Source organism: Trachinotus anak, unplaced genomic scaffold (assembly GCF_046630095.1).
Source record: "Trachinotus anak isolate AG129_WGS33_773 ecotype Australia unplaced genomic scaffold, CSIRO_AGI_Tana_v1 ptg000007l, whole genome shotgun sequence".
Lineage (NCBI taxonomy): Eukaryota > Metazoa > Chordata > Actinopteri > Carangiformes > Carangidae > Trachinotus > Trachinotus anak.
Window position 1 is genome coordinate 17,509,263 of NW_027273858.1, and position 23,382 is coordinate 17,532,644.

Sequence of the window (23,382 nt, forward strand, 5' to 3'; positions counted from 1 at the left end):
TCTCACTTTCAGGTTGTCTTCCATTACAATCAGGGGCTTAAGTCAGTGGTTTTTTTATTAACGGGGCTTGTTTCTTATGTGCAGAAAGCAAAGTAACCACCCAGCTCCCTGCTGGATAAGAAAGTATATCCTTTTTATATCCTGTAGGTTCATCTGGCTGTGTGCTCCAAGGTCAATTACCATCAGGGCTGTGTCACAAACACAAGTAATATGTGTAGTGAAGTGCAATGTGGCGTTCTTATAAAGGATGTGCTAAAGGAACAGTGTGAAAAATAAAGATTAGAAAAACTTTTTAAAGGAAGCAGGTGGAAGTCAGTAAGATGGGAATGAAATGAACTCACTGGAAAATCCTCTACCTCAGAGTAAACACTCCTGAGCTTTGGCATCAACACTTTTTACTATATTTTGTTTCAAAATGAGCCAGTTTTGTATTAAATATATGAACAACACAAAAATGCTGACGATCAAATGTGTTGATCTTCGACACGGTGCACAGAGCCAGCAGCTGAGTGCTGCAGTGTGCTGTGCTGAGAAGCTCCTTATGATGCTGACACAGTGAAGAGGCATCCTTAGTGTGAAGTAGAGGACATGTGCTGATGGGGTCTATACTGAACAATTAAAATATATGTGAGTTTTAAAAATCAAACTTTTTGACAGGTCAAACTCTGTCAATTAACCCTTTAAAGATCTATGTGCAGTGGTTCCTAAAACATGAACAACCAAGTGTCAATGCATCACTAAAGCATGAGTCTGGTTTAAAGATAAAGTGCATTTTTCACAGCATTTAAACATTTTTAATATGAATTAAATGAATATCTCCTCTATATAAACAATCTGTATGAAAAAGAACATGTTCATAGACGTAAAATAGTAATACAGTACATATTACAAAGGTCAGGAAATATATTAAGCAGTATTCAATATAAACTATACACGTTTAAGTTCAGTCAAAATTAGATCATACTTTGTACAAGGAGTGTGCAAAATTAATGTCCCATCAGTGGACCTTTATGTAATGGCAAAGAGAAAAGTCTGTTAGTTCTTCTTCTCTAGACAAAATACAAAAGTGAATGTATGAAGGTGAGGGCGACTTTCTGCCCATGTGCCTCGGTCAGTAAGACAGACTGTGCAAAAATATACAAATTTATAAAAAAAAAAACAAAAACACAAAGGTCACTGAGCTCCAATCAGTAATGGCTGAGCTCCTCTGGAGGAGGAGGGAGGTGGTAGCTGTCGTCCCCTCCAATGTAGGCACCAATGCCGCTGCTTTGGCTCCCCCACTCGTAACTGTCAGCAGCCAGACTGGACAATCAAAAAAACAAACATCCATTAACTATGCCATGTGACCTGTCTACCTTTTACCCAATTCAGAGTTCATGTACAGTGTTTTGTTTTGGGTTTTTTTTTACCTGGCTTGGATGTTCTGAGGCATGACGCTCCACGCTAGATCATCATCGCTGTCGTAACGCCGTGGGTTGTCAAAAAAATAAGCCCTAGAGGAGAAGACATGACCAGGAAGCCCAGAGCCACTCTGCGGGACACAAGCATGACAACGAACATTAAATATCACAGTGACCAATAATGGTAACTGCTTATATTGTAAAACTTTTTTCACATCATTTGTTTACAGCTGAGGGCAGTGGTTCCCAACCTGTTTGCCCTAAAATAAAGCGAACGCTGGTCACACGCTGCATATGTCAGTTCCAACAAAGACTGGTTTTCACTTTAGATTGTTGAAATGACAAAACTGAGCCACAGTATCTCCTATAAATCATCTCGCAACCCCTTCAAGATTTATCCCGTGACCCCTGGAAGGATTAAGTGACCGTGTGACCCCGGGGGTTGGGAACCGCCGGCTCAGGGTAATTGCTGGCGTACCCTGTCTAGGTTCGGCTGCCGAACTCTGAAGAAGAAGACAACGAGAGAGGTGGGGAGCAGCTCCCACACAAACAAGATCACTCCGAAGACGATGTAGCCGGCGTCACCCAGAGTCGACTGTAAATCTGCCTGAAAGAAAACATACCACATGACTGTACAGTGCAGTGTTTCAGTCACCAATAAGGCAAATGCTTTCCTCCATAAAAACCACAACTCACATAAATTTGGTTCTCATTACAGAAGAACAGAAGTGACACGGGTTGCTTCTGCCTAAAATTTGAATGAAAAGTGTAGGTGTAGGTTGTTTCCACTCTCATATCAGCACTGTAAAAGCTACAGCCAGCGGTTTCCAGTCTTTATGCTAAGATAAGCTAATTGAAGGCTGTACCTTCATATTAAGTGTAGCGTCTCATCTCACTCTTGACAAGAAAGCAAAAATGGGTATTTCAAACTAAAAATATGAGCTCTTTGGTGGCTCACCTGGTCTGAAACGTTGTACCAGTCGTAGTCAAAGGCGTTAATGCTCTTGTTAGAGAGTCCCAGGACGACCAGGTTGTAGCAGGCTCTGGATGAGTACAGGAGGATGACGATGGCTCCGATAACCGTCACCTGGCACACTGACGTCCCCTGGACACAGTTTCATTAAGAGAAAATATGCAGTGTATTAACTTTACATCCACCTTTAAAACAAAAAAAAGAGACGTACTCTGAATAAAATATCTGTGAAATCATTTAAAAACTACATGGAAACTAAACCGTCTCTTTTAAGACATGAACCTTGAGTCTCAGTTAAGACTTCAGTACCTGTCATTTTGTCATTGCTGAATAACACACAAAAAATGGTGACCCATCTGAACTGTATTGTGTGCTTGTGAATGCATCACAGTACACCCAGGCATGCACAGAGCGCGACACCGTTGCTAGGCAACAATCACTATGTACAAAGCATAAATGATGGGGAGAACTGCATCTTCAGACAAGGGTGTTATATGCAGCACATCACACCTTTTAATGCGAGTTACAAAATTCCTATTAAAAAAAACCAATCACCTACTAATGTTCCTATGTGATTTCCACTGCTGTTTCTTCATGTGTCTCTCTCAGTGGCACACAGGACATGGGAGCATTTCTCACCTTGGATTCCAGGTAAATGTTGGCCAGTGACATCTTGGCGATCTTGTAAAGACACAGGGAGAGCGAGACGGCGCACAGGACGAACAGCGTGTCGTTGATTGCGACCCTCACGAGCACAATGGTGTGGGCCTCTGCGGAGGACATCCTCACCAGCAGGGCACATACTAAATTCACGACTAAAAACACCAGGCTGATGAACAGGAAGAGCAGGTACAGCGGCAGCCTGCGGGGCAGCAAACGAAGAGAGAGAGAAACACGTTATTCACATTAAAAAAAACGCTACAGACCAAATATGAATATGAACATTTTGTTATCACTTTAGCCAAGATAAATGATGTGATTTTTTTTTTCTTTTATAAGAAAATATCTTTTCATGGAAAATTCTTCTACTTAATGTCACAGTCTGGTCTTACCTGTATCTTAAAAGCTCTGGTGCGTATTTCGACTTTGCCTTGAAAACAACCTGTGAGACAGAAAAAAACCTGCATCATGCAAATGCGCCGTGCTGCTCTGGTGGCCCATTTTCACTTCTGTATTTTTGCTCTTTGCAGAAACAGGACATTATCTAGAAACAGGAACCTCACAGAATAGAACAGGAGAGTTTTGAACCTCAGATACACGACAGTCTCACAGCACAGGCCTACATGCAACACTTTGTCCCGCGCCGTCAACTGTGACTCAAAGCAGCACCAGAGGATTATACTAAAAATAAGCTTTAAGTAGAAGCCAGAGATGCTATTATTTGATATTTGGATTATGTAAGCAGATGAAGGACTGATTCACTGCATCACACTGTGTAGCTGATCTGAAAGAGAGTTGCACTGATAGCAACAGGTAATATTTACTGAACAGCTCATAAAGAGTCCCTGCTATCAGATGATTTTATTATTAGTGACTGAGTGTTATTTCAACTGTAATCAATGCAGCAGATAGGCTAATAGAATAAATCACTGCTATCTTCTATTCACTTCCAGCAGAACTGTATTATGACCATATTATTGTACTAACTATAGTATATATAATTAACTCTAGTGAAAAAGTAACAAAACTAAATTTTATTGTATAGATTTTTTTAAAAAATGAAACACAATTTATTGCTTTGGACTTCAATGTTCTAAGGTTATGAATAATTTTTATACATTTTCCATATTGCGATGTGTCTGATTGTACACAATTTGTCACCTGACATAAAATCCTCCTTGGAGTAATTTCTCCAGCAAAAATTACTTTGGTTACGGGAACTTGTGATTGACATTTCTCCCTAATTACTGACATTATATAGACCAGATCATTAATAACCAAATTAAGAAGAAAAATATCTAGATGAATCAAAAATGAAAATGATCAGTTGCAGCTGTATTGTTTTATGATATTACTTTCATATGCCCAGGGCTAGTTTCATGGCTCTAAAAGTGAGAATATGGTCCACAGTGGAGCAGCACAAGTGTCATTTTTAAAGCTGCAAACGTTTGCTCCATCTATTAATAATCTCTGCTGTGCTGTTTCACTTTATTCTGTGAAACCATTTTATATTTTGCCCGGTGGTTTCACACTGCCTGAAGGTCTCAGCCCCTCCTTCCCATCCAGACAAGATTTACCTCTCATAAGAAATACTCCATTGGGTGGAATAATTCAAAGGTGAAACTGACAGTCATATGTGTCCAGCCACAGTCTGCCTCCAAACCACTTATGATGTCCTAAAATGATATTTGTAGGTAGGGAAACTTTCTCCCTTCAGCAGATGAAGGTGAAAACAGCCAGTGAGGGGGGCAGATCTGCGGATCTCTGCAAAAATCAAAGACCTAAATACTGCCCTCACACTGCGAAGAAACAGGTGCAGAGTCCAGGACACACAGTTAACACGACCTGAGACCCTGTGACCGTGTTACCCGCACCCACGCCCGCTGACTCACCTGTGCAAAGTAAAGGTTCATGAGACTGAGTGTGAAGAACTGGAGGCAGACGGGGAAGCAGTAGAGCAGCCAGAAGGGAAATGGCCCCAGAGTGTTGGCCGTGACAAAGTTCTTGAAGTAGAAGGAGAAGAGCACGGTGCGCAGGGCCGACCACAGCAGGCACAGGAACAGGAACACCGTCTGGTAGCTGAAGCGCTTGTGTCGGTACCGCAGGACCAGCCAGAGCTGCACGTAGATGAAGATGAAGAGGAGGGAGTAGAAGACGGTGTAGACGACCGTCAGGCCCACAGTGACGTAGGGAGGCACGGCCGGGCTCAGGGTGGGCAGAGGCAGAGACTTGTCCATCGGCGACGGCTCCTTCTCCTCCACCGGGGCCTCCATGACCGGCGCTCCCTGGCCGGGAGCAGGAGCGGGGTGGAGCGGAGGCGGCCTCTGCCGGTGTTCGCCGCCGGTCTCCGGCCTCACAGAGCCAGCCCCTCGGCTCTCCGGCACAGGAGAAGTGAGAGCGGGGGGAAGTGAGGCTGGGTGATGAGGCTGTCAGGAAGAGGCAGAGGAGAAAATCAGCGGGGAGGGAAGAAGGCGAACTTCCTGCAGCAGAGCCAGAGACAGCCAGGGAGCCAGGCACATGATCGGTGATGAGAATGAGCCGTTTGTCAGGGCCAGCGGCGGGCAGGAAGCTGCAGGGAGCTGCAGCCAGGAGCTCAGAGGACCAGCCTCCGCCCCCTCCGACCCCCCCGCACTCATTACGTGACGCTACGCATCAGCTGACGCACGCCTCTGTACCTTTAACCCTGTGATGGCGCTTCCCACCACCGGGCCGATCCCAGGAGAGCAGCTCAGAGCTGTTAGATAGATTTACTTTCATTTTACTAAAGTGCATTAAGAAACACATTTTTAAAAAATCATCATGATCATTCAATACTGGGATGTTCCTGAGCAATCTATACCCAGGCAATATCAAATACAATGTACACCAACATAAGATTGATGTTATCATCAGTCATGGTCAGTGACTAGAAATCAATCAGTTGAATTGCACTTAGATAAAGTTTGGGGACTTACAAGAGATGGGTTGGGCAGCTGAGGTGCCCCATACCAGTCCCCCGCCCCTCACCTCCTGTTCTACAACTTATGTGTTGATTAAAAGAAAATGCATTAAAGGAGACGTAGTGCACCACATAAGCATGATATGAAATATGATGTTAAACCTAGATATATTGACCAGGTTATGAAATAAATTCTAACCTACCATAGTTTCATACATATAAGCACTGTTGGTAAGTCCTGTGGTCATGATGTTTTTTTGTTCTGACAAAATTTCACAACATTTACTTAACCCTATTCACTATTTCATGCGTAAAAATAATATATATATATTTACATCTATGTAAATATACTTGTTGTATTAGCCTCCCAAGTCTAATTTGAACTGAAATATTATATTTAAACTGGAGGAAATGAGAAATTGGCTTTTTGCACAGCCTTTTCAGAGTGTAAATCAGTCTTTCATCAGACCCTCTCTACCTGGGAATCACCAATGTCTGTCAAATTTCAGTCACAGCCTTATTTTGTCATGCTGGCTTTCCATTGACAAATGGAAAACACTTCAGGGTTATTTTCTCAGACTTTAGAAGATAGCTCCTCCGGGGCCACAGAAGACGTTACACAGCTGTTTGCACAAGTAAACTGATCTGAATCAGTGGAGTTCCCCTTTAATTCCAACCATGAGTACTTCAGGTCCGGTCAGAGTAGGCTACCAGAATCTAGTTTATGGTTCAGAGGAGAAACTTATCTAATCTGCACCCAACCTGAAGTTTGGTATGATTGGTGGGGATTTTTTTGTTTCACAGGACTGGGGCATGTGAACACGAGGAAGGCCAAGGATGGAGGTCACTCTAGCTCACCTCTGACCACTGTGATACATTAATCTTTTCTCACACAGGGATACTGCAGCCCAGGCACCACACCAAACAGGAAGCTGCCAGTCACAGGACTTCCTACTTGGCTGTGAGACCTCAGCTTCTAAATCCACAGTATCACAGATAAATAATGGAAATGGCCCTGGTAAGTGTTAGGTATGAAAATGAATGCAAATACTTTACAACAATCTTGTTTCACATATTTATTTTAACTATAGACGTGCTATAAGTAAGCTTTAATAAAGATGAAGACTTGACCAAAAGGCTGTGAATTAATTCAGCATGTTTTACAAGTAGGGAAGCATTAGATTTAGATTTACCCTTTGAATGAATGAACGAATGTAACGCAAATTATGTAAAGCCTTTTCTGTACCCAGAATTCCCTTAGCCTGGCCCTTTAAATTGCCCACGTCTTTATTTTTGTCGATGAATAAAGAGGAATAATAACGGCGTGGTGATGAAATCGCACTTCAGTCTGATGATCAGGCTGCAGTTTCCTGTCACACACACATCAGATCACACTGGTTCCCAGGCAACACAGTCAGAGAAAACAGACTCAGACAGACACCAGCGAGACACAGCTAATGACATCACAGCCCCAGGGTGAATATCCCCTCAGCCACCAAAAGTCCAACAAGGCCCCAGTATGTATTTAAGTGCAGTTAATATCAACAGTCTTGGAATATAGTCTGTATATCAAGACATGTGATGTTATAGGGTTCACTCACTTCAGTCTCATAGATAAAATTTTACACAAAAGTAGACCTCACGACTTAGCCGTCTTCAAAAATTATTTTGGCATATTTTGTGCAGTAGTAAAATAAACAAATGCATATATAATGACAATGTGCCTTATATATGTAGATACATTATATCAGTCTCTGAGTACCTTCTAATCTATTCAAAATCCACAAATGCAAGCTTCACAAAATGACCAGAGGGTGGCGCCTTTGACCTGTATATGTGCTGATGGAGAGGCTGGGAGGGATGCTGATGCAATAATGGCCTCTCTCTGAATTCAAACAGTCAAAATCAGATTATGGTATACTGCATGGGATGTTTTTTAAAAGGATTCTCCTTCATAAAAAAAAAAAATGTAAATATATGTAAATAGTTTATATATAAATGTCTCAAGATGACTCCTAATTTCAGCAGATTTAGAAACTATCAATGTACAGTTTTTCAAAAACTCTTTCAGCCCAAGTATAACACAGTGTTATTAGTGTTATTCATTATTGGTATGGTTCAAAATCTACGGCGATAAAATAATCTGGTGACTGATGCAAGAGTTCAACTGAGACACAGTTCAACCGTCCAAACCGTTCTAATGTGTTCGAAGCAGTTTATGTTATGTATTTTGTCAGAGCACGTAGGAGCAAAATAAAGCCCCAGTGGATGCTGAAATGTTCATTACTCCAACTACTGTTGGAGAAAAACTCATCAGCACTCTACCAGCAGAGGGGCTGAAAATGGAAAGTGTGCCCTGAGGGTGATGCTAAAGAAAAGGCCATGGAATCACTAGAATCACAAGGATTTATCCCCTTGGAAGCATAAATGTGCTCTGTAAATTTCACAGCACTCTGGCTGTTACATCTCAAAGTTTTGGCCTGAGGGTGGTGCAAGAGGGTAGCTCTTTGAGTATCCACATTAGAAAAGGATCAGCGTCCAGGGCAACGTTTCCCAACCCATTTGCTTCATGACCTCTTAAAACAAATCAGTGTCTACTTAGGACCCTTCATTACAAGTTACAGCATCAGTTTCGATATGAGCTGTGAGCAATTTGACCTCAATAGTTTTGATTTTCTTAGATTATTTCATTCAAAGCTTTTAGAGCTCTGAGAAAGTGAAGATGTCCAATATTTTAAAAGAAAGAAAGCAATTTTCGTTTTGGCATTTTGGTCAAGAAGACATTCTAAGCTGATGATAGCATTACACAAAAGAGGTAAAAAAAGGTTTAAAAAAATACCCATGAATACCCATATTCTATATGTCATGGCAATGTGGCCAACAGTTGTTCAGTTAAGCAAAATGTTGGACAGATGACTGACCATCCGTTAGCAGGGCCCAAACAGCTCCAAGTTGAACCGTATTACCAGCATGCCCCTCATTATCCCAGCTGGAGTGGAGTCTGATAGCCACTGCGGCATGCCTCAAATGATTAGTGTATGGTACAGTGCTCTGTGATATTGTCCTTTACATAATGTTTCAATCAAACTGGCCATGGGGCTCTGTTGCCGGTAACTGGCCCATGCTGTGATGTCTATGCTCTGATGGCCCCTTGGCCTGTATCCAAACCTGCCAATACAGCTCCAGTGTTGTCCCTCCGAGGACCCTTAGACCTCACACACAGTGGCCCCTGTATTATAATACCTTATCATCCAAACAAAGATGGCTACTTTCTCCTGTATTGGCAACACAGGAACAATGAGCTCGAAGAATTTCAATAAAAGGATATGACTGATTTATGTGCTTCTCAGTGGCTACTTCTGTCCTCAGCTGGACCCTGTAATCCCTGTCATGTCATGTTTTTGTTTTTAAAACTGTGCCAAAAAAAGGCCTTCAGCATTCCAGCCTACAGTCAAAACCACATCACTTCAGAAATTGGTTTTAGCAGCAACATGAAAAGAAAAGTATAGGCCATCTCACATGTCTCTCACCACTGTTCTCAGCGCCCCTCTCAACTCCGCCCCGCAGCTCTCAAACTGAACTTTCTTCAGTGGAGCCTGTGCGTCACTCTCCTCTAACCTGGCTTGAACAAACCACAGGACAGCTCGACTGACTCTGAAACGCGAACAATGGGCCGGCAGGAGCGAGGATGGCTCGTCTGTGCGAGTTTTCTCGGGTTTGTGGCCTCGGTTCAGACCATAACGCGGGGGGAGCTTTTCGCTTTCGGTCCAAGCGCAAGAGACCAGTTACTGGAATCCGGGACTGACCAGACGCACCGACTGGAGCTGCAGAAGCCAGTGTTGTTTTACGATGGCACGTACGACAGCATCTTTGTAAGTTAACCCATTACTTGGCTCACTGTCATAGTATTTTAACACAAACGAACGGATTTACTGGTCAGGGTGGACAGTCCATCGAGTTTGCGCAATTGCGCATTCCCGAGAAACCTCGGGCAGATAGACGTGAAAAGAGGTCAGTAGTTACAAACTTAAACAATGCCTGGAAGTTGCAAAATATATCTGGGGCAGGGTATGACTTTTTCGGTCCCTCTGAGGGTTTTGTAAATATTGATTTTCTTATCATAGAGGCTGCTCTATCTTGTTGAGTATGTGTCCACACATTCTTACAGCTTCCCCAGAGGTTATCATTTTACTGTTGACACAAAGACCAAAGTACTGGAGGAATCTTATTTTGCAACCCATTCCTATACATGTAGCAGTGAGTCCATGTCACACAACAGTGTGGCCACGAAGAGATGCTCATTTGAAGTGTTTAAAACGTTAACATCCTGCAGTATCTACATGAAATGCAGTATGTAAACAATACAAACTATGGTGACCCCGGAGGTTAGCCTGTTACCGAATAAATTCTTAAAGACTTCACGGGTTTATTATTTGTTGTTTGTAGTTGCCAAGTTTATCTTTTAAATGACTTGGGAAAAGGCAATAGGAACATTTAGCTGAAAGCTGCACCATTGTGCTGGACAGACAAACAGCCCTTTATTCCCTGTGATTCTCCTTTTCGAAGAAAAAGGCTGCATCTCTGTTTTAATTGTGCTGCATGTGGATACCATGATATCAGAGAGTAATTATCCACAAAAGGTATTCTCCTTTAAAGGCAGGAGCACAAGTCTTGTACATGTTTTATTTTTAAAGATATTGTGGTCTTTACTTGATGATTTACTTGAAGCATTTATCATTATATTTCTTACAAAGAATTAGAGCTTTCAGCTTATTTCAGATATGCTCAGTCGTATTAATTGATAACCAAGTCATCAGTGGATTCATCATTTATGGAGTAGTAACAAGCCCTTCTGACCCAAGGAGTTGATCTACTAGAGGAGATGTGTAGCAGCAAGAAGTCGTGGTTAACGCACGAGCCTGAGGTTTAGAATAAATATTTAATTCCTTGTTATGATAATCAGTCTGAGGGGAATTTTGCCACCGCTGACTACTTCCAAGTTATCCCAACATCAGCCACCACAAGCTGTATTCCTCTCCTGCAGTCAAGATGGCCTAAAGATTTTTGTTTTCATTCACGAGACAGTCTGCCCTGAACTGTCTGTGCCCTGTGGGGGAACAGTAATGCTTTTCACACCAGACATGGTTATAGAAAAAACGTTTTCTGTGATCATCAGAAGGTTTTATTGTCTCCTCCTGATTGTGATACATATTCCCTCAAGCCCTGGTATTTTGGGATATTCACTAACCATAGTGATCTCTCTGCACTATCTCAGTCAGATCAGGATCACTGATCATTTTCCCAGCTCTATCTACCATTTTGGCAGGAAGTTTCTGTAATGAAAATTAGTGTGCAATCTCCGGGCTCTCTGGGGCTGCTTGACAGGGGCAAGGACAGGAAACAGTGTGGCCCGGGCCAGGAATAGTGCTCTTGTTTTCCCCTGGTCAGGAAGTGGAGGAGCCCCATGTGCAGTGTGTGTGCGCGCGCGTTTTTGACATTTTTTTTCAAGCATTGTATGTGTTCACAATAAACCTTAAGTGTGTAAAATCTGTGTTAAATGGCATCTTGTTTGTTCATTAGCGCTTTTGTAGGACATGGCAGCTGACTCGGATCATTAGTCTAATGAGTTTGAAATAAAGATCAAAGTGGGTCAGACTGGACTGGGTTTGCCTCTGCTGTGACACAGTTCTGGTTGCGTCATAAAGAAAGACATACAGTGTTACAATCATCCATTTCTTGTTATGCCCATTACCAACTTAAGCTTTTACTTTCAGATCAACACCAATGGTTTTGTTGCCACAGCAGAGCCAACAAGCGAGTCGACATATCTTGGCAAAATGCCTCCAAAGTTTGGAATGATTGCAGCTCTGCAAGGAGACCTGGACACAAGTGATGGTGTGGGTAAAGTTTTCTTCCGTCAGGACTCCAGTCCTGATGTTCTGCGTCGGGCAGCTGAGCACATCAACAGAGCCTTCCCTGAGGACGATGAGGTCGATCCCACCCATGCTGTGGTGATCACTTGGGTTGATGTCGCCACCCATGAACCTCAAAGCATCAACAAGAAGGTGAGCATCTTGTGATTATTCAAGTGATTTGGGGAGAAACTGGTCTTGAACATCTCCTCTAATGTTTCATCACGCAGAGAAACACCTTCCAGCTGGTTATTGCTTCCATGGAGACTGCCTCATATGCTATTGTCCTATATGAGAGGGATGGGATACAGTTTTACTCCACACCTGCAGGAGACAGCAGCGTGACAATGCATGCTGGCTTCAGTAAGGGTTTGGTCCGAGGTTTCCTGTATTCCAGTCAGGGACTGTACTACCGCACCACCGCTGATGATGAAGCATCCGTCAGGGCCCTAGCAGAGTAAGTCAATCCATATCAGTCAGCGCAGTAACACCATTTCCTGGCCTGCTACAGGCTTGATAACATTTTAAGAACGTAGTGACTGTAAAAGTGTTTTCATCCTACAAACTTAACTCTTATAGGAAAACCAACTCTGGCCTGCGCGGTGTGTGGGTGTACGAGATAGGAACTTCTCCCTATTTTACCAATGTGGCTCCAGGTGAGGTCCCTGACCTGCCCAATGAGGACACACCACATGTGGCCCGTGATGGCTATGATGAGGCCGCTGATGCAAGGGGGCCTGTGTACACTGATGGACAGCAGGTGCAGTACCCTCCTTATGAGACAGAAGGGGGGCAGATCAAGGTCCACCCAGTTCAGTACCAGCCACATCAGCCTGAGAACCCAGAGGTGGTGGTGGTGGTGGACGACACAGATATAAACGTAGACGGTGAGTTGGCAGCAGGGTCAACACATTTAGAAAACTGCTTCTCTTATCAGTGCTGAAAGATTAAAGTTATTTAATCAATCAACTGTGTATTCTTACTGTGGTTCTCTGTGTTTTCAGTGTTCTCATACAACCTTGGGACATGTTCAAACAACAGGAATAAGTGCTCTCAGTTTGCTGACTGCAAGGACTACTCCAGTGGATACTGCTGCCACTGCAGGCCTGGCTTCTATGGGAATGGGTTACAGTGTGTGGCAGAGGGTACGCTTCTGCTTTAAGTGATCACTTTTAATTTTAGAGATTAAATTAAATAAATAAATGTATCTGTAATAAAATATTTTAATATAATTAACTAGTATGTGTTAAACACAGGATATTCACAGCATCAGTCTGAAAACACATTGAAGTTATACAAGATGCTCACATGGTATTGCTAACCTCCAGGTTAGCTTTCAAAAAATAACAATGTGAACAGCTGAACATTTTCATTATGTAATGTGTTATTTCTTCTTAATATCTGGCAGCTGTAGATGTTGGATAAGACTTTTAGCATCTGTCTTGTAGTTTCATTTACTTCACAAGTGTCCTCACACAACTCCTGAAATTAAACTGAGCTATGAGCTTTTGGTTGCTCTTATAACTTTGTAACTTTGATGGTTTATGTTTATGTTTGCAGGAAAGCCACAGAGGATGAATGGTAAAGTGCATGGAAAAGTGTATGTGGGAAACTCTCCTTCTCCAGTGGAGTTCACCAGCAACGATCTCCATTCATATGTTGTGGTAAACGATGGCCGCTCCTATGTCGCCATCAGTGACATCCCTTACACTCTTGGACCCTCACTACAGCCCCTTTCGGCCCTCGGTGGTGTGATTGGGTGGGCCTTTGCTCTGGAGAAGCCAGGCTTTAAGAATGGCTTCAGTATTATTGGTGAGGGAAGAAGTTCTACTACCGCACTAACAATATTTGATAATGTGACATCCACCTGCTTTTCATGCGATTTTCTCACACTTCACTTAGTTAAAAAATGACACAAATAAAGATTTAGGAAGCAAGTCTCTGTCAAACAATATCAGGGCTGCTACAAGCACATTTTTCCATACAGCTGCAGTTTTACTCACTGCTGAATCCAGTCCAGCTGAATTCCCCTCACATGGCTTCAGCTTGGACAGACGGCGGTGAGCCAAAGTTCATCCAGGGCCAGGGTCTTAACGTTAACCTCTTCTCTGTCCTCTGAAGGGGGGGAGTTCACACGGCAGGCTGAGGTGACCTTTCTGCCAGGGAATGAGAAGCTGACCATCAGGCAGGAGTTCAAAGGCATTGATGAGCACGACCACCTGGTGGTGAGCACCACCCTGGAGGGCCGGGTCCCTGAAGTGCCACGCGGATCCACTGTGCAGATCGACCCTTACTCTGAGATCTACCAGTACAGCAACAACTGTAAGATACAGCTTTAACAGAGAATCAGATTGTTTTGACAGAAATGTCACTGGGTTGTTTCTCCTAGTTTTGCACTTGGCCAAACCTCTTCATTTCAAATTTTAAGGCCTTTCAGCTTTTGTAATCATAACTAAACTCATATAAAGTGAACATTGAGAAACCATTATCTACTTGTTTGTTACCTGTCCATCAAACCTTCCAGTGATCACCTCATCCTCCTCTCGAGACTACGTAGTGAGCTTGCCCGATGGCTCCACTGACACCAGGTCATATCAGTGGCGTCAGACCATTACCTTCCAGAGCTGCCAGCATGACGAGTCTTCAAGAGACATGAAACCTACCCAGATGCTCAGTGTGGACCAGGTCTTTGTCATGTACGACGCTAATAATGAACTCATCCGGTTTGCCATGAGCAACAAGATTGGGGATATTAATGGTGAGGTCATGTACATTATTCTTGTCTTCCTGTTTTGGTCTGTGCTCACTTCCTTCCTGGAGAACAACATATAACATCCTGACCAAGAGACGGTTTTACTAAAAGTTAGGGCTGTTGTTGACTTGTAAATAAGTCTTTCTCATGAAATCACACAAGTTAATGTTATAGTAGCAACACTCTTCATTTTCACTTCTCAGGAGGGCAGCCAGAAGAGAACCCATGTTTCACTGGAAGACACGGCTGTGACAACAACGCTGTCTGCCGACCTGGAGAGGGAAACCAGTTCACCTGCCAGTGTGCTTCTGGCTTCAATGGTGATGGCCGCACATGTTATGGTGAGAACGACATATTGTAAGATAGAAAAAAGAACTGTTTTCCCAGTGTTTGTGGCAATAAAGAGGGTGTAGTAGCTTCTTCATTATCTTCACTAGAGTATTTTCTGCTTTTGGGGTAGTCATGCTATTTCCAAATCTGTTTAGAGCCATCATTTAATTAACCCAGACTTTCTAAAGCCTTCCTTCCTGGGGAACTGCGTAATTAGCAGAGGGACTGCCATATTGTAAACAAAGTGTCCCATACTCCCAGACTGGTTGAACATGTCCAGCATGGTCCTCAACCGCAGGACACATACTATAGAACCAAGGTTCTTTTGTTTTCAAGACCTGACAGGAAGCTCCTCGGCACATACAGTTGAAAAAGGGAGGAAGTATTTCAGACAGATGGTATCTTGAAACATTTGTAATTAAGAAATCAAATTAAACTCTATCCTTTGATCTCCCAACATCTGATAATGAAGGACACTGATTGGACAAATCCAGACTTCAGAGCTCCAAACTCTTGGAACTAATGTGGCAGTTATTAGCATAACGTCTCTTTTCTGTACCAGACATTGATGAGTGCAGAGAGGATCCTCAGATCTGTGGCTTCCATGCTATCTGCAACAACCAGCCTGGGACCTTCCGCTGTGAATGTGAAGATGGATATCAGTTCGACACTGATGGGCAGACCTGCATTGGTAAGTGGTGGTTGTGTGCTGCCAAGTACAAGTACATATTTCAGAAATCTCATCTGGTGTTCGGGACGTACAAGTTCAGACATAAACTGTAATAAAATACATTAAAATATTAAGAAGACCACTGTGAGCAAGACAAACCACATGTGTACTTACTAATCTTAAGTACAGACATGCAACTTTGAACCAGCTGTGGTGCAGTGACATTATTATTTCACAAATAATCTAGTAGAAAGTCCCTTTGCTTGCTTAGGTCCTGTAAATTCACATGTATGTGTTGCCTCGGTCAACTAATACACACTTCACACCACATCAGAACACTTCACAATCTTGGAAAACTCACAAAAAATTACAGGTTTTTGACAATTTTCACACTTTTCTTGTTCTCCTCAGAGGTTAACCGACCTGTGGACGCTTGTGAAGAAGGTACCCATAACTGTGACATTCCCGAGCGCGCTCAGTGCACCTACACTGGTGGCTCGTCCTACATCTGCTCCTGCCTGCGAGGTTTCATAGGAGATGGTAGAATCTGCCAAGGTACTGCATAGAGACTCTAAATATATGCTTGTGCTTTAGAAGGACAATGGCGGTAAACTGCTTTTAGTTTTGTAGGTTACAGAATATACAACTAGTACTTTTACGTTGTTACTTCCAATTAGTTAATGCACTTTTACATTTCACAATTCTATTTCCTATGATTATCTAATAATTGAATTTTAAAATGCAACTAAAAAAAAGTGTGCCTAAAAATGACGCAAAACCAACCCAAAAAGCAGCAGCTCTGATTGGCTAGAGTATTCAGACGCAAAACGGTGGGCCAATCGGAGCACTTGCTGCTGCTTTCTGGGTTGAAAGTCATGTCATTTTGAGGAAAAATTAAAGAGGTCTGTCTTTTAATTAAGAGGGAGATGTGTAATTAAACACATAATAGTAAAATAGCATTTAGTATAGAGTATTTTATTTAGTTTTGACTTTATTAATGAATACTTTAAAAGCAAATGTAACAATTAATTTAAATAGGTTTAATTTTTAATTAGTAATCAGACTTAGTAATTGATTATAATGAAAGACTGTAAAATCTGAAATTATTCCTGTGGCACAATCCTGGCTTTATACTTGTTGGTGTGTGCAAAGAGAATGTGAAATCTGAGATCTGAGAGTTGGCAGCCAAAAAGCTTCATATTCATGTTGTCTGAGAATCATTGTGGAGGAAGGCAAAAAAAACCAAAAAAAAACAAAAACACATTAGCTGAAGAGGACATGGTCAAAATTATGTGATTTTAGTAGCTTCAGTTAATGAAAAAGTTGTTGGAACTTCCTCTTAGATCCTGAGTGTCAGCCTTTGGAAAGTTTTCAAATCAGATCGTCCTTGCAATGGCTTTATCATGTGATCATGAAACAACATGCTTTGAAAATAGTTGGTAGTACCATGAAGTATTTCTAGTAAACAAGCTAAGTGAACAGTACAATCCTTTAACCCAAGTATTCAAGATTTCAAATCCATTACATGGGATTTAAGGCTATAATTGTTAAACCATCTGCTCAGGGCTGGGGGAGGTGAGATTGGTTGCATAATACAGCTGCAGCTGCAGGTTGAACAGTAAAACTGGAAAAGCAGATGGGCATTTCTTATGTGGAGGTCCTGAGTCGGTGTGGGGTTTTTTTGGCTGGTCCTCAGTAGTACCCATTCATAGTTTCCATTCTTTCCACGCCTCCGCTTGATGTTCTGCACTCTGAGGATCCGGATCGTGCTGTGGACCTCTGACCATAAAAGGACGCAACAAATTGGACATGCTGAAAATATTTCCGCTTATGATGCCTGACTCTTCTATGTCCTCTCTCACCCTCTTTTATTCTGCCTGAAGACGTAGATGAGTGCCAGTCAAACAGGTGCCATCAGGACGCTGTGTGTTACAACACCCAGGGATCATTTACCTGCCAGTGCAAGTCAGGTTACTATGGCGACGGCTTCTACTGCTCTCCAGGTAAGTCTTTTGATATACCATCACTTTGTGACAAGCAAACCCAACATCTTAGTCGAACAGTGCATCGCTGTTTTATACCCAGTCTTGTAACATTCAGCCTGTGCTGCCAGGTTTATTCTGGGTGTCTGTCGTGGGAGTTCAGACAGTTTGGTGATAGTTTACTTTGATGTAGATGCATGCTCGATAATATGAAAATAGAAAACGGATAACTTTCATTCACAGTGTTGTTCACAGCATTGTTTATTCCACTTGGAAATGAGCCACAGCATACTGGTGCCAGCTGGAACCTGTTTTTCATTTTCTTCTGGATAGCAAAAGGAATTTGTTATACCTTATAAGGAATGTGGGAGTTTTTGTGTAGCTGAATTTAAAGCAGAAGACAAAAGGAAATATAAATGGATAGATTTGTGCCATTGACTCAGGATATTACAATCAGCTTGAAGCTTATTTTTTCATTTTTTCCCTCAGAGAGGACAAAAACACAGTGTGAGATCCACAGAGACAGTCTCCTGGGTGTGACAGAGTATGGTCCACGGGGCCCGCGGCCTCCAGTTGGACAGTACATCCCTACGTGTGATGAGAACGGTGACTATGAGCCAATGCAGTGCCATGGCAGCACAGGGCACTGCTGGTGCGTGGACCGAAACGGACAGGAGATCCCCGGGTCTCGCTCTGGACCTGGCAGCAGACCAATGTGTGAGTAAATCACACATTTTGAAGAAGGATGGTGGGCTTCCTCTCCATTGGACCCCTGATTTTTTGGTGTTTGTCTTTCGTAGGTATCGAACATGGTCATTTGCCACCACCTGTTGGACCCACCCCTCGACCCGATGTCCATCCCCTGCCTCCAGGAACACACCTGCTGTTTGCTCAGAGCGGCAGGATAGAGCACGTCCCACTGGAAGGTTATGATTTTAAAAAGGATGATGCCAAGGCTGTCCTCCATCTCCCTGTAAGTTTCTCTTAAACTACCCATCTTTCTGAGAGGAATACAAGCAGTTTGAGTGGTTTTGTCTGATACATTTTTATTTTATGTTGTTTTTTTCTCTACAATCCTCTTAATACCAACGTTTGGTGAGAGCATAATATAGCTGTAAGTTTAAGATAGCAACTCGAAGTCCATCTCAGGCACAATGTTGAGTCAGGATTTTTTGGTACATGTGATCGCTCAGATTAAACCAGAGAAAACAATCAAAACAATAGCTACAGTATGTGTGGATTTCTCCTACATGTATACAACATCGGCTCAGCCTCTAACTCAACGGTCTGTTCTCTTGCAGGTACTAATACTAGCATTCTGGCTCCGCGATTTCCCCATCTGCTTCATGCATTCAAGAGTTGCGCTTTATTGGAAGCACATGGAGACATTCACACTAATTACTAACATCAGTCCGACATCTTTGGAATTGCATTCTGCATTTCTTGTTACACTGATTTCCAAACCAGCTGCTCTGAAATCTGGCTGGGTCCCTCATGCTGAGGATGTGACTCTGTTTGTTTGGATTTATGTCTAGACGTTAATGTAAAAAATAAAAAAAAAACCACATCTGCTCCGTGTTCTTTTCCCGGACCACTCTTGTTTGAACAAAGCGCACTTCAAAGATTTGCTGTTGACCCTTCCACAGGAGAAGGTAATCATTGGAGTGGCCTATGACTGTGTGGAGAAAATGGTCTACTGGACAGAAATCACAACTCCCTCAATCAGCAAAGCCAGCATCCAGGGGGGAGAACCAGTCGCAGTCATCAGATCAGGTAGTGTTGCTGTTCACCGTTATCCTTCACGCTACCCTTTTCTTTTCAGCCTTTCATGAAATAGAAGACTGTTTACATGAAACAAAGAGACCAATAAGAAAATGTAACCTCTCCACAGATTTGGATAGCCCAGAGGGTATCGCCATCGACCACTTGGGGAGAACTATGTTCTGGACAGACTCTGTGAGGGATCACATCGAGGTTGCCTCTCTGGACGGGTCTCAGCGTCGTGTTATTATAGACTCTGATCTTGTCAACCCCCGTGCTATTATCACTGACCCTCCCAGTGGGTGTGTGAAACTTTTACACTTTACTAACTTGGTTCTTTAACATACAGTGGGATACCTATCTCAAACTGTGTATTATTACAAGCAAATCTGAATCATAAATCCACCCCTTTTAAGTTAAGATCGGGCAGTGCATGTTTAAAGGAACGGTTCAACATTTTGGCAAACACACTTACTCACTTACTTGCAGAGAGTTAGATGAGAAGATCCATACAACTCTAATCTCTGTTAGATATGAAGCTACAACCAGCAGCTGTGTAATTTAGCTTAGCATAAAGACTGGAAATTAATGAAACAAATAGGCTAGGCTAGGCTAGGCTAACAAGCTGTTGTATTCCGGCTGTAGTCTTATACTATATGGACAGTTATCAGAGTGGCACTGATCTCCTCATTTAAATCACAGCAAGACAGCAAAACAAAAAAACCCAACTAATCCTTTATAGCTTTGTAAATGTAAACTGGATAGCATAACAGCGACTCACCAGTCACTTTGGTATCCACAAGAATCTCAGCAACAAGTTTATTTAGCAACTGTTGAAGAGTAAAGTTATAATTATAACTCGTTATTATAACAGTTATAATTATTTATAATTTAGATTTCTGGCCAGTCATTGTTTACCTGTTCTTATGACAGAAATCTATACTGGTCCGACTGGAACCGTGAGGCTCCCAAGATTGAGACCTCTTACATGGATGGATCCAACAGAAGGGTGCTGGTGAGGGAAGATCTCGCCCTGCCAAACGGCTTGACTTATGACTCTCAGAGCTCTCTGCTTTGCTGGGCAGATGCAGGTAATGTACATTTCAGACAGATGACTCATTTGTGAAATGATGTCTGCCTTGTGATTAGCATTAAGTGTAATCTCTCGCCTGTAGGCACACATAAAATGGAGTGCATGCATCCTGGCCGAGGTGATCGCAGAAAGGTTATGGAAGGGATTCAGTACCCTTTTGGAATTACTTCTTTCGGGAAGAACATCTACTACACTGACTGGCGGAGGTTTGACTTATTTAAATTATCAGAAACTTAAAGTACCATAAAAGGTTATTACACATGAATGTTGCAGCAAAGATTCAGTCAGATGTTTCATGTTACTCAATACAACATGGATACAGTTAAATTATTACACACTTGAATTTGATGTTTATAAATGAGTCCTAAAGGTATTGTAACATCAAGAACTTAACGCTGCCTTTATCCATGGTTCACTGTGCAATGTAAGAATCCAGATCTGTCAAGACAGAGGAAGTAGAGGGTGGGTCAGAGGTCAAACAGCTCCCCACAATTCAAGCTGGAGCCCTTGATGTTCTCAAAGACTCAGACACTCCCACCCTGAAACCTGGAGCTGTCTTCTATATGTCGGCTACTACAAAAAAGCGGGGGCTGGGGTATCTATTTATGTGTGTGTGTGTGTGTGTGTGTGTGTGTGTGTGTGTGTGTGGGTTGAGGAGGCATCTAAAAAGTGACAGCTGCTTGCAATTTCTCAGCCCCAGCCTCTGTGAGTGACCTACGCAGGGCCTCCCTGTGATCTCACTGGGGCTGGAGAAGGCTGAGTGGTGGTGGTGGTGGGGGGAGGCACACACTTCAACAGTTTACAACAAACTATGTTAGTTATGGCTAAGAAACCTAACCTAAACTTTACTCATTCTTGACAGACTTTATACAAAACACAGGGGGCAGGATGCTAACATTTCTCAAGCTGGGACTGTCCCAGATGTCTAAACTCTTGTGCTAATTGTGTTTACAACAGAGATGCCGTGGTTGCAGTAGATCACTATGCTGGCAGGGAGTCAGACGAGTTCCAGCCTCAGAAACGGACCAAGTTATACGGGATCACCACAGCCTATGCCCAGTGTCCTCCAGGTATGAAGACAGTTATGGGGGTGCAATAGGACCATATATTCAGCTTAAAGATCTTGTGTACTTTTTAAGTCTTGACTATTTTTTTTTTTCCACGAGCACGAAGAAAAAAACATGTTTTCATGTCTGTAGTCATCTTTGTACGACATGCAGGTCCAATGAGCAGCCCCACTAAAGACGCATTTTTAGAAATAGCTTGGCCCTTGTACATTTAGGGGCTACCTTCGATTCGGGCTTATTATCCAGTCACTCCCCTCGTCAGTACTTAGCAGCACGAGTTTGTGACCTCTGTGCCATCTATGACGCATTTTGAGAGCAGTTTGAAAACCAGAAAAATTGCTTGTTCACTCCTCGACCTGAACGCAACAGGAGGAATTCTGTTGCGAATTCTGTTATTCATCATTTAGTGAAGGGATGACCGATGTGTCTGTGCAGCACCAGGCCTCATCCTCCCTTCTCGATAAGGCTGCATGCATAAAGCCAGGGAATGTGGAGCCAAGGGAGAGGGGCCTCCAACATCTGGAGTTTGCTATGTGTTTCTTTTAAGTATGTATATATCTGTTCAACAAAAAGTGAAGAGGCTTTTTCCTGCTGTTACTTGCTATGGTGACTTATGATTTAAACAGATACTCTTGGATGTCCTGCATTGATAAGAGTTTGTATGTTTTCCCCTTCCGCCAGGACAAAACTACTGTGCCGATAACAACGGGGGCTGCACTCACCTCTGTTTAGCAACACCAACTGGCCGTTCCTGCAAGTGTCCCAACAACGCAGTGGGCGTGGGCTGTGTGGAGAGAGACAGCGGGTACTGAGATGAGGATGTTGTGTGGATGTTTGACAAATTAGGAGCCACTCAGCACTACTAAAGTATAGCTGCTGAAAATGCCACTGTAAACCAGAGGTGAATTTACTGTGCCTTTTATTGCTCAGTGTAATGCTTATCTACATTTTTTTACATTTCCCATGGCCTTTATAAAGATCACATTTGCTTTTAAGAATTGTAAATATAAACACTATTATATTGAAATCTTTCCTGAGTGCACATAAACTGAGAATAAAGCTCAAGGGATATATAATTAAATGTGAAATTCATCACAGCAATGCATGACATCATCTCATGTCAGTTGTGTTACACTGTGGCATGTTTGGATTATTTTATAGATTATCTCATGGAAGTGTTCATGTGGAATAGGACTAAAAGTGGCCGTACAAGCTGGTGGGATGAGTTTACATGCTGGGCAACTAAAGAATAAACCTTTTTCTAACATGTTGGTCTGCTGTGTTTGTGGTTTAGCTTTAATAATAGCGACATCTTGTGTTCAGTAGAGTGTATTGCAAATACATATTGGGCCGAAATGACCTAAAGCCTATGGTGCTTACCGTGGTTGAAGACATGACCGGTCAAAGGCAGATTGATATTTAAACATCTACGGTCACATTTATGTTTCCAAGGCCATAATATTCTTAAAATCATAGTATTTTCACCTCCTTGTCCCAGCCCATTTTTTTTTTAGTTAAATAGAGGTTTTCCCAATAACCATTAGAAGATACTGGGTGGATTTAATCTCCATAACCTTTCTTTCTAAGGCAGTGCCTGGATTTGTGACCGGGCATATTATGTTCTGAACAAGTAGCACTTGTAACCTATAACTTGACCTCAAGTGCTGGAAAAAAGACTTGGTTTGTTGTGAACGCTCCTGCTCTGGGGGGCCGCGCCCCCCCCCCGCCACAGTCTGCAAGCTGCCGCGGAAAGGGAGACACTGGCCTACGTCATGGTGCATTAAGGGGCTTTTTGCAAACTGGGAATATATACCAACCACTTGAGTCTTATTGGACCCGCAGTA

General features: G+C 42.6%; 2 protein-coding genes across 2 annotated transcripts; one reads left to right on the forward strand and one right to left on the reverse strand.

Annotated features, from left to right (window-relative positions):
- Positions 1-767: 767 nt before the first annotated feature.
- On the reverse strand, positions 768-5,643 carry gpr137ba (G protein-coupled receptor 137Ba). The gene is made up of 7 exons (XM_071481112.1): positions 4,926-5,643; positions 3,426-3,475; positions 3,013-3,235; positions 2,359-2,505; positions 1,879-2,007; positions 1,410-1,531; positions 768-1,302 (listed from the first exon to the last, which is right to left on the reverse strand). The coding sequence occupies exons 1-7, from the start codon at positions 5,304-5,306 to the stop codon at positions 1,188-1,190; spliced, it is 1,167 nt and encodes a 388-aa protein (XP_071337213.1). The 5' UTR covers positions 5,307-5,643; the 3' UTR covers positions 768-1,187.
- A 3,767-nt stretch (positions 5,644-9,410) lies between these two features.
- nid1a (nidogen 1a) lies at positions 9,411-22,805 on the forward strand. Its single transcript, XM_071481128.1, has 20 exons — positions 9,411-9,843; positions 11,746-12,036; positions 12,114-12,340; positions 12,463-12,770; positions 12,888-13,028; positions 13,444-13,695; positions 14,005-14,205; positions 14,408-14,641; positions 14,839-14,976; positions 15,528-15,656; positions 16,047-16,190; positions 17,519-17,638; positions 18,107-18,334; positions 18,418-18,590; positions 19,264-19,390; positions 19,509-19,680; positions 20,312-20,469; positions 20,554-20,677; positions 21,429-21,541; positions 22,220-22,805. Exons 1-20 carry the CDS (start codon positions 9,640-9,642, stop codon positions 22,348-22,350), a joined length of 3,615 nt encoding a protein of 1,204 aa, XP_071337229.1. The 5' UTR covers positions 9,411-9,639; the 3' UTR covers positions 22,351-22,805.
- Positions 22,806-23,382: the final 577 nt, after the last annotated feature.

Excerpts from the sequence above, each read along its gene's own strand:
- nid1a (XM_071481128.1), top strand. The coding sequence starts at position 9,640 with ATGGGCCGGCAGGAGCGAGGATGGCTCGTCTGTGCGAGTTTTCTCGGG. Across the intron at positions 13,029-13,443 it reads GTTACAGTGTGTGGCAGAGG|GAAAGCCACAGAGGATGAAT; the intron begins GTACGCTTCTGC and ends TTATGTTTGCAG. Across the intron at positions 18,335-18,417 it reads ACCTGGCAGCAGACCAATGT|GTATCGAACATGGTCATTTG; the intron begins GTGAGTAAATCA and ends TGTCTTTCGTAG.
- gpr137ba (XM_071481112.1), bottom strand. The coding sequence starts at position 5,306 with ATGGAGGCCCCGGTGGAGGAGAAGGAGCCGTCGCCGATGGACAAGTCT. Across the intron at positions 3,476-4,925 it reads TGAACCTTTACTTTGCACAG|GTTGTTTTCAAGGCAAAGTC; the intron begins GTGAGTCAGCGG and ends TCTGTCTCACAG. Across the intron at positions 1,532-1,878 it reads GGCAGCCGAACCTAGACAGG|AGTGGCTCTGGGCTTCCTGG; the intron begins GTACGCCAGCAA and ends TGTGTCCCGCAG.